Raw genomic sequence first — 15,156 nt, 5'->3', positions numbered from 1 at the left:
GGTTCAATTTTTTCGGTTTTTCTCACCAATCTACTATGAACAAGATGAATTTTTGAAATAGAGTTTTAAGAAAAGAAAATTTTGATAAGCAATATTGTTTTAGAAAGTCTTTTGTTCTTTTAGGGTATCTGAGTAGAGATGTTTGGGAAATTGGTTGGGCATGAAAGAAATAAACTTAAAGAAATAACCTTAATAAATTGAACCGGTTAGCGTGCAACTATATGAGGTAAATATATTAAAACTTTTTCGTGATGTTTGTGAAGAAATCGCTCTTTTCAATATAAACTGAGAAATGAAACTTTTTAAATTGGATGCCATGTCATTCGTGGCAGTTTCACGAATTTTAAGCACACAGTTTTTTGTTTGTTTTTGAAAAGCCAAAAGTAAATTCCATTAACACAGAATATAGGCACAAGTCATGCTTGCATTGTACACCACAAATCCATCTCTACACAAGCTAAAACAATTCCCACCCATTGTTAACTCTTACATCATTAACCAGAAAAATACACCCACCCACCCACACATAACAGACACATTAATAAACCAGGCAGTGACATACCCCATGCAAACAAATTAACACACACAGACAGTTTTTATTGTTAGGAAGAAGTCTTGTGATTTCATGCACTACATAGTCCCCAATAGTCAAAACATGTTCTGAAATTATGCCATAGATTCCTAATTGTAAACAAGTGAAATTATCTGGCAAGCTCCACAAATAGGGTGGCCTGAGGATGCAATCCTGCTTCGATTAATGACAGTCTCAACTTTTCTTCTCCATAAACAACCCTAGGAAAATTAGAGACTAGGGTGTAATTCTCTTCTAAACAGCCCAAGGAATCGACATAGTCATACAATGATTGAACTGTCACTGTGCTGTTGAACCTCCTTTCCTTGCGTTCGCCATTTGGAAACCGTACCAAAACCTATATTTGATTGAAAGAAAAAATAAAAGTTTTCCAAGTTAAAACATTAATGAACATAAACTAAAAAAAAGAGAAACTATAAAACTAAAAGGTAAATCTTGGCAAATAAATGAGAACCCTACCTTTGTAGCATTAGGTCCTTCCTCTTCCTCTGGTTCTTCGCCAAGAGACTGAGCTTGATTTCTACGGGTGTACCAGTTTCTTATACGGGTAGCTTCTGCAAACGGAGGCTCAACCCATAGTCGTGAGATACCGGTTGTACTCAATTTTCGAATTCCCTTATACTCTTCTAGGCTCACACTTTGGAATGCAACCACAGATAATTCTGGAGGCGTCTTTTCACAATGATGCCCCCATAATGTGATATTAACTTGACCAGTAGGATCCTGAAGCAACAGTACTCTCCGATCTTTCTCCTTTGTCTGTATAGGACCTACCCGGACAACTATGGCAATGAAATCTAACACGGTCTTAACTTCCAATCCACTCAAGCCCCTCACAGTTATGTAGTTGTGTAAGTGTGTTGGTATATTCATATTGCCATCATCAAACTTCTCAATTGAAGTTGCAGAAGTAATTATTAGTTCATAGGGATGTAGAAGGTTGTACCTTTTGTTGGCTACTTTCAGGTCCACTGCTACAATTGAGTAAATCTCGTCTTCGATAATTTTGGGATAAAACTTTTCAACATTGTCCCGCCCAAAACATGTAACTCGAACCCTGTCATAATGTTGATCAATAACATCGAAATAGAATGAATATGGTGCATTGATTCCTTCTTCATTCATTTGGCTATACATTTCAGACTTAGCTATAACCCTCCCAATGATTGCTATAGGTTGTGGAAGAGCTGGTTTAATTTCCCTAACTGCAATATACCAGGGCAATAGCTTTGGATTACCAACAATTGCATTGTCAGCATACACAACCACAAACCGTTCAATGGAAATAATCCTGAAACAAGCAATAAGAACATGCAACAAAAGAAAAATTATATATATATTTTTTGATAATCAAAGATATTATAACAATTACAATATTAGGATTATTTCATCAAACCAAACAACCCAATACATATAATTTTACCAGAAATATAAAGGACTATGATTTGATTATTAAAACACTCAAGATTGATTCTGATAATTAAACATTCAAGAATTTGATTCAAGATTCTGATTCAAGAAATCTAAAGAGTACAATACATATAATTCTAGATTATGATTATATTAGGATGATTTCATCAAACCAACCAACCCAATACATATAATTTTACCAGAAATATAAAGGACTACGATTCTGATAATTAAAACACTCAAGATTGATTATGATAATTAAACATTCAAGAATCCGATTCAAGATTCTGATTCAAGAAATCTAAAGAGTACAATACATATAATTCCATATTCTGATTATATTAAAACATTCAAGATTCAAGAAGGCATGAAGAACAAACGAAGTATCTTATATGATTTTAAAATAATACAGTACCTCTTCAAGTAGTTGACAATTAAGAAAGAGGTCAAATGAATCATGGCCCCACTTTTCAGCTGACTAATTAGTGACTCATCAACGCTCGGTGCAATAATGCCATAACATGAATGAAATCCATCTGACAAAGTGCATGTAATGGGGAGTTCATTCCTGTTAATCATTGTCAGTTGAACCATCGGCTTGCCCTTGTCTTCATCGTTGTAAAACATTCTCAGAATACTGTTCACTGTAGGTACAAAATAATCAACATCCATGATTCTATCTGTTTTTTTGGAGAGCGAAGGTGAAATGAAAATGTAATGCTAAAAAAAGTGGTTCTTTATATGAGTGATTGCTAAATCAAGCCGCTCTTTATAGGGTGATTTTGGAGTCCAAAATAACGGCTTTTTCAAATTATAAATCAACGGTATTTTGCATAATTTTATATAAACCAAATACTTTTTTTGTGTCTAAACCAAATACTTTTTTTGTGCTTGTTTTTTATAATGAAAATTTGAAATTAACTACCAAAAAATTAAAAATTCTAATTCTATCTGTCCTAGTAAAATTTTTCATTTTATTTATTTTTAATATAAATTTACATAATATAAATTTTTACGATAAAATGTAAAATATTATTACATGTGAATTGATATGTTGGTTTTTATATATAAAAATATATATTGCTTAATAATCCATATATATTCAGATTTTTAGCATTTTTATTTCAAATTTTTCAATTAACCGATTTAATTAATTTAATTAAAAAAAGGAAAAAAAGGAAATAGAAAGAGGAGTTAGGAGTGAGACTGTGTCTATTGAACTCAGATCAAAGAGTCTTCTCCCTCCTTCCAATCACATATGCGACGGCGCTCAACCGCTTCTCCGACGCGAGACTCACATCGCCGCCGTGACAAATTCCATCCCGACGACCTTCGTCTTCCCTCTTCGTTCATCTCTCCAATTAAACTTCTCATCTCTCAGTTCATAATTTTAACAAACAACTAGGTTAAGCAGAAATTGGAGAAGGAAGCAATTGGACTTACCTGGATTGGCACGTGAGACCGATAGTTGAACAAGTCCAGAGGTGAGGTAATAATCTACCGAAGACTATACGCGAACTAAACGCAGGAAGAAAGAGAAGACTTCAACCTCAGGTATCGTTGTTGTTCTTCTTCTCCTCGTATACACCTCTTGCACTTCTTCTTCTTCTTCGCTTTTTCTTTTTGAGTTGTGTTGTTTAGTGAGATATAGAGGTTGAGAGATCGGCGTGAGATCGTTATTGCCGTTGATTATGTAGAGAGAGAAAGAGAGACTAAGAAATAAACTCAACTTGAAGGTTGTAGAAGGTTGAGTACGAAGCGAGGATGGAGTTGAAGTGAAGGTAGGATCTCAATGATGGAGTTTAGCTCTGCTCCATTGAAGTTCAGCGAGAAGCTTCAATGAAGCCTTGGTCGTGAGCGTGTGGTGATGGTGAGGATAATTGGAGAAGGAGAATGATGAGTTGAGACATGGGAGAGGAGAATTGAATTGAGAGAGAGGATGGAGGTGATGATGTAGAACCTCCTTATAGTGACCTGTTCAATTCTGTTATTGAGAAGTTAAAGGGAGAAAATTCTGTTAAGTTAATTAGAGGCAGTTAGTTACAAATACATTTTTCTGTTATTGATGAGCTGTCGTTAGTTAAATTGAGTTCGTATAGTCAGTAAGTGAAGTGTTAATGTAAAAACTGTCATTCTAGTTTGTTACGGTTAGTAATTAGTTAGGTGAATTAACAAACTAATTGTATGCAGGGAAGCACACTCAGGTCCTCACTCTTTAGCATTGAATCCAATATGTATGCATAATTTGTCATGAACTTGCTTTAGCGACATGAATTTTTTGTGTATTGCTTAACCGATGTGTTTGAAATAAGCCGTCATGTGATGGGGGATGGCTGGGCGAATATGTGAGTATGGTTTCTGCCAAATGGGTAATTTACTAACAGTTAGTAGGATTAACTTGGAAATTTGGGTTTGGGTTCAGTTCGTAAAACGTTAATCGAAATATGACCGTTAGTTTTGTTGAATTCTGAACTGGTATGCTCCTTACTGTGCAGGTCTGACTTTGGTTTTATAATGTGCAAGAGTTTGATGTTTGGTTGGCATAGGAATGGCGTGATGCAAGGATTTGACTGCTACAAGGCAGTGCGTGTGCAGGTTATGGTTTGCTTTAGTCTTTGAATTGAATGCTGGGTATGATTTAAGCTGCTATTTGGTATGTTGATTGTAAAATGTAAGACAATTAGTTGTAGTTTGTTTGGACTGTTAGTAACAGTAGGATCTGTTAGTGAATGTTAGGCCTTGATTGTTTTTTCTATTGCCAATTTGAAACCTGTGGCTTGAACTTGTAACCTGATTTTTGAACGAATGCTTAGATGTAGATCCTGTATGATGCAGGCATATGCGAGGTTGATCGGCTATTGGCACGGATATAGACATGGTCATATGGAGGTAGATGAAGGTTTCGACACGGCGAGAAGTGGATATGAAGGTCTGAATTGAAACTGTCTTGTGATAGGTCTTTAGTTATTCTTTGTCATGCAATTGTTAGATGGGATGTATGGTTTCGGCTTGGACATTTGATGACGCTGAACCGGTTATCTTATATATGATTATGCAGGTCGTATTGAATGAAATAGGAGGCTTGATGAAGTGTGTGTAATGTCTGGTTCTAAAATATGAACATGTGTTTTTGATGATATGTGCAGGTTCAGAGGTAATGAGGGTCTGTTAATGTGAATTGGTTATGGAACTGTCAGATTGATATGGTTTTAATGTGTAGTGTGACAGTTCTTGCTTTGATAGTGCTTGTGATAATGATATAATTATGCAGGTTGGCTTATAGGTTTGGATTGGGAAGGAGGTAAAGCCTTTGGTATGAAAGAAGTGCTAGGAGTTCATGTTTGAATTGGATTTTTGCAAGCTGATCTAGTATGATGTATATTGCAGGCAATGCTCGTCAATGAGAGATGCTGGGATCTTGTGGACTGGTTAGCAGGCATGGTGTGAAGTATTTAAACGTCACGGTTTTGCTGACAGTTAAGAAGCTGTTGGAATTTTCATGAAGAGTTGGACTTGGTTTTGAATGGACTGTTTGGAGTTGGTGTAGCTTTAGGAACAAGTGTTCGAGTGCTTGTGTTGTATTGATTTTGAATGTGTCTACTTGAAAGGTTGGTGCTATGGAAGATAACTTGGCCGTGAAGAAAACATAAAGCAAATGGTCAATGATGTATGAAGGAATTCTGGAACAGCTTGGTTTTATTTCTTTATATATTTCCAATTCTGACTTTTTTCTTTGTAATGTATCTTGTAACTTTATGATGGATTTTGACCTTGTATGGGACTTGTAATTCAAGTAATGAAGTAGAACACTTTCCCTATGAATGTTTACCTTTCTTTGTATTCTTTGCAATTCTTTTCCAATTTTGCAATGCTGAACCATACAACATCAATCAGATGAAAGTTCAAGGTAGTAAAATATGGGCTATGGTAAAAAAGTCAACCTTCTATTGTTGACTTTGTCCAAAAGTCAAAGTCTTAGTCATTGGCTTTGAAACTTGAAAAAGGCCCAATATAAATTCCAAATGAACGAATCCACTCTTTTAATGAAGCCTTAAATGAATAGCTTGTATTTCGAGTACCATGACCTAAACCTTGAATCGACGAATAAACCAGATGAAACCTTGATATTGAGATGATTCACATGATAATTATAGCCCGACCCTGAAAATCAACTTGTTGACACAAGCACAACTAAATGAACCCTAATCCATGATCAATAAGAACATATGTTGAAAACAAGCCCTTGTAGTAAAGAAACCCTATTCCAGTGGAGCTTGGTGAAGACATTATAACCCAATGAAACCTTAGTTTCTCTCCTTTTAATCAGAAATCCTTTTCAAGAGAAAACTCCTTTCTTGTCAACTTAGGAGAAGTAACGATGCTATGAATGCACGTATTGCATCCCGACCTAAATGAGATATGCAGATGGATGTGATATCAAACCTCTTTCAGGTTAAAATTGGATGGGCAAACTTTGGGATATAACACCTGCAACATACTTCGATGCCAAAGTGTGTGTGTGTGTGTGAGAGAGAGAGAGATAGAGAGAGAGAGAGCAAAACAGAGTGCAAGTACTGAGTAAGAGTTAGAATGAATGAATACCTGAACACTAGTGAAAGAGGGTATTTATAGCCCCCAATGCTGGGCCGAAATTCCATATTTTGGGCTGGATTATTGGAGGCCCAGAAGTAGAAAACTGTCAGGATCCTACGTGGTAGGGAAGAGTTAGCAAGTGATCCTCATCATGGTTGGACTGCCTGTAGGGTTCGGGAGCAGAAAACCGAATCTCCCACTAGGCAGTTGACCACATGCTCTACGTGGTACGTGGGTTTTCAGTTATCCAATGGTCATAGGGGGAGCAGTGATCGTGGGCCTTGACGTCATACTGGACCCTGTTCGACTATGGGTATGCTCGGGCCCAGTCTAGAACAGGAGTCCCCTAAGTCGTTGCTTCTGCTCGAAGGAGTAATGACTTTGAGTCAGTTATTTCGTCGCGACCGAGGAGGTTTTGTGGTTGCGCCGTGACGCCGTATTTTAGTTACATGCCTAGTCCGAGGAGACTTATGGCTTGCGTGCGTATGGCTTATCAGGAGTGTTATGTCGAGGAGATGTCCTCGACTGACCTGACTCTACTTGGCGATAATGGTTCATGTCAAGTAGGTGAACCTCCGGTTTCGTGATTGTGCTCGCAGAGAGCCTTGAATACTTTTGTCGTCAAGGATATAGTGAGTTGCTAGTTTGAATCTCGAAAGGTGAAATGTGTCCAAGAATGGGGAACGTTGCCTTGGGAAGGTGCAATGTGTCAGGAACGTCACACGTGAATACTGATAAAGTGTCATTATAACATGGTATAGATTTGTGTGTCACGCGTGGCGGCTAATAAGGTGTCATCATTGCCTAGGGAAGATAGGAAGTCTTGGCAATGATGACCTTCATTTCCATTTTCCCATATGGTTTTTGGCTATAAAAGGGGGTGCAGAGGATCATTTGGAATATTTTCCTAAGTTTTTTTTCCTTCAGCTCTGCTTCATTTATCCTTACGCTCTGAAGTCCTTCCTACTGATTTACAATCTTCTTCTGCCACAACTTATGTGTTATCAAGTAAGTAAATCTACTCTTCACCTTTGTATGTTCTTGTAAGAATTTCTGGAGATTGTTAGGAATCTGGCTAGAGATTGTTATGAATTTTGATACACTTAGGATTTTAGGGTGAAATTCGTTGCAGAATTATGAGTTTCCCGATGTGATCCATGAACATTCGTGCATATACCGATTAGACCATGAACATGCCGAGGAGATTCGTGAATTTCTTGAGTTGAGCTTCACAATTTTATGCGGGGAGCCTTTTGCTGAACGATATGAAAATACTTAGAATTTGGGGTTTGAATAAGTGGTTTCTTTTTGCAATATAAAGAGACACGCAAAACACATATATTTTTATCCTGGTTCGTTTGCAACTCAAACTACTCCAGTCCATCCGCCAAGGTGATTTCGCCTCTCTCAATCGAGGACTTTATTTTGATTACAAATGCACAACCAAATGTCGTGACTAACAATACAATGCATAAGCCAACTGCGAGTGACTAACACTAGATGATAAACCGTTTAGGGATCTCCTAGAGATATAACGTTTATTTATCTAGAAACCTCTAAGACTAAACTACTCCTAGCCCTCTCGAGAATTCTGACCCAACTGGTCTCTCAAGGAACAATTACAAGTTAACAATAGTGTTTCAGATTGCTTCTAAAAATCTTTAATCACAACTATAATATTTCACTAAGTGTTCAGTACAAGAAATATGAACTCAGAAAATAATTTTCTTCAGTGTAAGAATTCTTCGTTTGTATTTGAGTTTCTGTTCTTTCAGTTGAAGGAGTGAAAAACAATTAGAAAAGGGGATTGAATAAGGGTTTTTTTTCTTCTAAAAATGGCAGATAAAAAATAATCACACAGTTATTTTTATTCTGGTCGTTGTTAATCAAACTACCTCCAGTCCACCCCTTACAGAATGATTTACCTCAAATGAGGATTTAATTCACTAATCAACCTTGATTACAATGGTGTTCCACTTAGACAACTTCTAAGTCTTCTAGAGTATACAGATCACAACTTGATCACTCTAGGAATTCCTTTTACAAAATTGATAAACAAGAGTTTAATGTGCTATAATCACCAAGTGATTTTTCTCTCAAGATTAAGTTCTAACACTCACTAAGATATTACAAGAGTTGTGAGGTTGAAGATGAAGTTTCTTTGCTGTTTGTGTGATAACGTTTAGAACCAATTTGACAGCGTAAGTTCTCTTTCAGCGTATGTGTGTTTTTGTTGCGTTTCCAACTACCAGAGCTTCTCTTTTATATGGCAGCGAGAAATGTGACTGTTGAATAGCATTAAATGCTTTACGTGAATAGTACACTGCTGCATTTAATGTTTCACTCTTTTGTCAACTACCTCGAGCCTTGTTTCAACTGCTCTTGCTGACTTTGCCTTTTGTAGCTTCTAACGTTCCTTTTGTCAGTTAGACAGATTTGACGTTGTACCTTTTTCAACTTGTACTTGCTTCTGGACTTAGACTATTATAATGACGTTTGAATATCAGAGTCTTCAGCGTTGGTGCAGATGTAACTTCAGTCATCAGACTTTGGAAGTTCTTTGTAGCGAGATACCATTAGATCTTCTGAGCCTTGCTTCTGATTTCCATCTTCTGATGCTTTCAAGATCATGTTCTGATTTTCTCAAGACCATCTTCTTATGTCTTTCAAACCATGTTCTGATGAAGCTATCCAGATCTCCTGGACCAAAGCTTCTGAATGATGATTTAGTGCATACTCTTTTAGACTTTTCCTGAAATGGAAAACGTGAATAATTAGAGTATCATATTGTCTTATACAAAATTCATATATAATGTTATCATCGTAACTAGAAATATTGATCATAACATTTCATGTTCTAACAATCTCCCCCTTTTTGATGATGACAAAAACATACATAATTGATATGAATTTGTATCCAGAATAACAGATGAAAAAGACAATAACATAAAAGCATATTAATCAAAGTGTGTGAATATGTCTCCCCTGAGATTAACAATCTCCCCCTGAAATTAATACTAGAAGAATTTATAAATAAAAGACTTCCCTGAGTATTTTCCATTTTAGAAGAGACTTTCACGTTGAAATTTATCTTCAGATGATTCAGAGCTTCCTTTAAGAGCTTCCATTGGACAACTTCAAAGCTTTGAATTTTTTTCTAGAACACTTAGCTTATCAGAGCATTAAAGTCGATTGCTTCAGATCTTGTTAATGAACTGATGAAAGCATTGCTAAGGTATCCTCGTATTCAAGGGACTTGACTATTTTTTAAATCGAAAGGCAACAGGCAACAGGCAGCATGAGAAGAGTTACCATTAAAGGTGTGTGTGCCACAATCAAGTGATTCAGTTCAGATATTTTATCTTGTAAAATTAGTGATTCTAAGTTCAATTCATAGTTTATCGCTCTCTAGGGTTACTAACCACACAGTTATATTGTACACAAGTTAAAATGCGGAAAAGTAAATCCTAAACTATTACAAGGCTTCGGGTGGGGATTACATAGCCAAAAACCCGGAAAGAAAGGCAGAAAATTAAAGGAAAGAAAATAAAACCCTAAACTATTACATGGCTTTGGGATAGTTACAATAAAATAGATCAAAAATTAAAATTGTAAACCTTGCAGCATATTAATAATTTAGGCAGACGATAGGAAATCAACAAAGCAAAGGCAAACCCCGAGCGGGAAAAAGTTAACCATAGTTAAAAGAAAATCAGGTGTGAAAAAAAAACCTAGACTAGGGTTAGTGTAAAAATTTATTTTGATCAAAGCCCTTAATTAATTATTGGTTGGGAACCTAATTAATTAGAAAACTCTAATTCTGATTAAATTAAAAGTTAGCCTTAATTCACCTAATTAGTTTAATTATCCTAATTAATTAAATTATCTAATTATTCTAATAATTAAAATCTAATTAAAATTATTAACTAAATAACCCTAATTAAAATTATCCTATTAACTAAAAAACTAATAAATTTAATTATACTAATTTAATTAAATAATAAAAAGTAATTTAACTAAACTAAAAACTATTTTTTTTTTTGTTTTTCAATGGCTGATTTTAATAAAAATTAAAATTAAACAAGTTAATAAAAGGAGAGAAAAAATAATTAAAAAAATAGTTTAGACAAGCCTGGTGTGTAGTTTGGCAAGAGGGGTGTGGATTAAACTCAAGAGGAGTCCAGCCCATTAGCACAAGAACTTCCATCGTGTGAGATCCGGCGTGGTTGTCCTCTGAGGGATCATAGTGGGAGAGCGTCATCTGGAGCATTGGATTTGTAATGGGAAAGATCTGATGGCTGATACATGAGGTCATACCATGAAGCTCCGGGGATATTGCATACTAGATCAAAAGGACGAGTATTTCATAAAAGAATAAGTGGGAGCGAAGGATCGAATCCACGTCCCCTGACTTACCCTAAGCTCTTCACCAACCCAGCCAAACGTTCAAATTGTTAAGCAAACGCATTCAATGTATGATATATAGAAACCACAATTATAAATGAAACGCGCGCGAATTTTTGAATCAGCCAACAACGCAGGGACACGTCTCCATCTTCTTCCCTGAACCGTTGTGTTAGACATATAGGGCTATACCTACGGAAAACGTTTGTGGCCATAGGTCTTGCAACTTCAAAAATCAGCTATGCACAAAATAAATTAAATGTGAGGCCACGGATGAGTTCGTCTCATCCTCACGAACTCAAAGGTACCTGCAATTTCATGTGATTCTCCCTACAATAGAAATCCCTCATTCAAGCTCTCAAACCCTAATCATGGCAAATCCCCCATCCGTGTGAATAACAACAATTAAACATCCAGAAACGTTCATAACAATATGATAAACACAAATACATGATCAAAATTCATTCATGATGTATACAAAGGCGTAATCGAAGTAAAAAAGAATAGGAAAAACTGTAGGATATAAGTGGTGATTCCAAATGCTTTGATCGTTGGCAATGATTGGTATCGCTTCAGGAGTGATCCAGGAACGTGAATTGATCTTCAAATCTTCTTGAATGGGGCTACAAATCAAAATTTGAGTTGGTGGTTTTCTTGAAATTTCAAGAGCTCAATTGGGGTTCTTCTGGGTGCAAAAAAACCTTATGAATTCGTCCCCTCCCTTCGTACCAGGTTTTAGCACTTATAGGTATTGAAATAGGTTAGCAAAGTTGATCCAAATCTTGCTAATTGGAAATATTCATGTGTGATTGGAACTTGACTTTCAATCTTTCCAATATTGGCCAATTTGCATATTTTCTTTACCAATCTCAATATCCAAAAAATTTAAATCAATCATGTGACTTAAATGGTGATTGAATCTGATTAGAATTCCTTGCCAAATCAAATCTTTGATTTTTTCATAATTATTTAATTTATATCATATTTAAATGAATAAAATTAAATATAAATATCAAGTAATCATTAAAAAATCATGGCCTTGAGATATGATATCTTTGATGACTTGGGGAACAAGATTGGGCCATAAAAAGTTGGATCTCTTTGCAAGAAAACTCATTTTGAATCATATTTGTTTCACATTTTTCACCCAAATTTGTCCAACTTTGATAAGACATATCTACCAAATTTTTTAAGATATGGGAGAGTTCTGGGACTTTTTGGAAATCCCAAGATGTCCTCTATAATCCACTTTGGAACCTTTTTTCCATTTGGAGATTTTATCTTGATGATATGGGGTTTGACAAAAAACTGCTTTTGGTTTACTTTCAAAAAGGACCTGTAATGTTTTGGCTTATATCTCCCAAATGAAGCATTTTTGGCCTTGGAATTAGAGATACAAAGTTGTATAGAATTCAATTTCCTTCAAAATAGGTTTTGGTTGTGAAATTTCTAATGTTCCATGTGAAAGTTATGGCTGGTCAAAGTTTAGTTGACTTTTAGATCAAAAACCCTAATTTAGAAACTGAGTTTTGTTGATTTCTGAACTTTCCCCGATGAATCGTGATCAACCCTTTATCAAATGATGGATGTTACTTCAAAATAAGTATGTTGACAAAAAATCAAGAATTTTGACTGTATTTTGACCACAGTTGACTTTCGGAGCTTTTGATTGAGTAATCTTGGGAACTGAGGCTTGAAACTTGTCATGGGGTTAATTTGAATCATAAGAGGTCATATGAATCCTACTTGAGACCTTGATTCACTCATCTTCCTTAGGAAATCCAAAATCCTAATTTGAAGGTGTTGTAACCCAAAATTTGCCCGCACTTTTCAAAAATTCAAAACTATTTTAAAAATTGAGTTATATAAAAATCTTGGATTCATTTACATTGACATCATGAATTTTATAAATATTCAATTTAAAGTCTATTTTAAAATATAGTAGTTTACTCTTAAATTGCTTATATTTTAATAAATAGAAAATGTTGGCCGATGCTTCATACACTTTCAATTGGCTTTTTATTTCTAAAAAATAACATAGCACAATTGGTTAGGAAGTAAGGTTTGCAAACAAAAGGTCACGAGTTCAATTCCCGTTTTTTTGCACCTAGACGTATCTGGACACAAGTACGTCCAAATTCTTAATCTAGGATCTTTTCCTTTTTAGGATTGTTTTGACCTAATTTCCAGTCTATAAAAGGTCATCTCTACACTCTCTTTTTTCATCAACAATTTCCTGAAACTTTCCTCCTTCAACAATTTTCTAATAGTTTTTTCAAATTTCATTCACTTTTTTAAGTTTTTTACACAAACACTTTTTAACCTTGTTTTGGCCAATGATAATACCTGAGGCCTCTTTTTTTTCAAAATAATTTTCACACTGTCCGATGATTAACATATGAGGCCCCAATTTTATTTTCAAAATGTTAATCTTTTCCGGTTTTAATTTCAAACTTGCTTTTACCATATGATGATATGTATGATGGTGTCTTCTTCCCTCAACAATTTCTCAAATTTTGTAAATAATCCCCACACATATGTTCATCTTTTAGAAAAAACCTCTGTGTTTCAACCCAAACCACTTTACTACAAGAAAGAAACAAAGAAGGGCAATTTGTTTTAAACTCATCTTGCTTCATAACAACAACAATAACCGTCTTTTTCATGAACAAGTTTTGAGAATTAACTTTTTTTTGTTTTGTTCTTGTTTCTAAACCATTAACCACATAGCAGTTCATGAAAGCCATATCAAACTTGTACAAACAAATCTCCATCGATTTCATATAAACAAACAGCCATCATGTTTTAATGTTACAACATTATGCTTAACTCTTAACCTGCAGGAAAATGCACATTCAAGTTCTTTTTGTAGAAAAATAGAGAAGTAGCAAGAACAACTCTGAACCCATCAGCGATATCACCATCACAGTCACCGACGCCCTCTCAGATTCAGCACGACATCGACACCACCCTCCGATCTCCAACATCAACCTTCAATTTCACAAGCAAGCCCCAACCGTGCTTCCACCAACCACGACGGCGACGTGAAAATGCTTCAGTCGCTTCCGATCCGAACCAGCCACTCCAATCGCTACTCACCACCGACGAACTCGCTGCAGCAAGCTCCGGCGAACCACTACCGCGAAGATCCAGCCTCCCTACAACCGAACTTCAAACGCAGGTAACTCGATTCACTTCCACTCGTCTTCATTGTTCCCGTTCTTGCAATTTTCGTTGTTGTTTGATGAACGATTCTTGAATATTATTGTTACATTATGCTTGACCTTGTCTGTGAGAATTATTTGAAATTGAATTGCAAGGAGAAGTAGGATAAATATCCCAGAGAGAAGAGTTGTTGTTTGCACAGTGAGTGAGATGGAAACACAGTGAGAGAGAGGATAATTTGGGTATGTTGGTTGTTGCGTGGTTATGGCTTTTTGTTCTATTCCTTTTTCTTTTCTTTTTTTATTTATGTATAGCAATTAATTTGTTTTTTTTAATAAGGCATATATATATATATATATATATATATATATATATATATATATATATATATATATATATATATATATATATATATATATATATATATATATATATATCAAAAGAAAAAATACAAAAGGGGGAACAAGTTAGCCCCAAGATTACGAGAACCTAAAGAAAGGTATGCCTAACCTATTCTTTACAAAATCATTCCTAATCCCCAACGGGATGGAATCAAAAGTAACGGTAGAACCGATGCCGAGCGCGAAATTCGCCAAAAAATCGGCACAAGAATTACCTTCTCTATAGATGTGAGTGAAAGTTAGATGAGAGAAATTAGTGTGAAGAACGCAATAGCGCCAACGAAACCTATAAACAAAGGGAACAAGATTATGGTTGGAGAAAGCTTTGACCACCAAGCTAGAATCGGTTTCAACCCAAAGCTTATTCCAATCGTTAAGAATGGCAATCTCCATGGCTCTATGACCGCGCCGAATTCAGCGTGCAGAGAAGAGGTGAAACGAATAGGCTCAGCAAAAGCAAGGGTGAAATCTCCGTTGTGATTACGAAAAATACCTCCACAACCCGCCTTGGAAATGTCGGGAATAAAGGAACCGTCGCAGTTGCATTTGAGCCAACCCAAAGACGGAGGAGTCCAAAGAACCTCTTTAATA

General features: G+C 35.7%; 1 protein-coding gene and 1 long non-coding RNA gene across 4 annotated transcripts; one reads left to right on the top strand and one right to left on the bottom strand.

Annotated features, from left to right (window-relative positions):
- Positions 1–440: 440 nt before the first annotated feature.
- Positions 441–2,634, bottom strand: LOC131617142 (replication protein A 70 kDa DNA-binding subunit E-like). Its single transcript, XM_058888504.1, has 3 exons — positions 2,418–2,634; positions 1,052–1,883; positions 441–929 (listed from the first exon to the last, which is right to left on the bottom strand). Exons 1-3 carry the CDS (start codon positions 2,627–2,629, stop codon positions 702–704), a joined length of 1,272 nt encoding a protein of 423 aa, XP_058744487.1. The 5' UTR covers positions 2,630–2,634; the 3' UTR covers positions 441–701.
- Positions 2,635–3,181: 547 nt separating this feature from the next.
- On the top strand, positions 3,182–5,820 carry LOC131617127 (uncharacterized). Of its 3 annotated transcripts, none has more exons than XR_009288446.1 (6): positions 3,184–3,556; positions 4,498–4,597; positions 4,838–4,931; positions 5,061–5,156; positions 5,274–5,315; positions 5,390–5,820. It is a non-coding gene; the product is annotated as an uncharacterized LOC131617127 (long non-coding RNA). The 3 variants fall into 3 exon arrangements; XR_009288441.1 differs by having other exon boundaries at positions 3,185–3,556; positions 5,274–5,303; XR_009288445.1 differs by having other exon boundaries at positions 3,182–3,556; positions 5,061–5,315.
- The last annotated feature ends 9,336 nt before the right edge of the window (positions 5,821–15,156 follow it).

The sequence above is a fragment of the Vicia villosa genome, linkage group LG1 (assembly GCF_029867415.1).
Source record: "Vicia villosa cultivar HV-30 ecotype Madison, WI linkage group LG1, Vvil1.0, whole genome shotgun sequence".
Lineage (NCBI taxonomy): Eukaryota > Viridiplantae > Streptophyta > Magnoliopsida > Fabales > Fabaceae > Vicia > Vicia villosa.
This window is presented reverse-complemented; position numbering and strand designations above follow the sequence as displayed.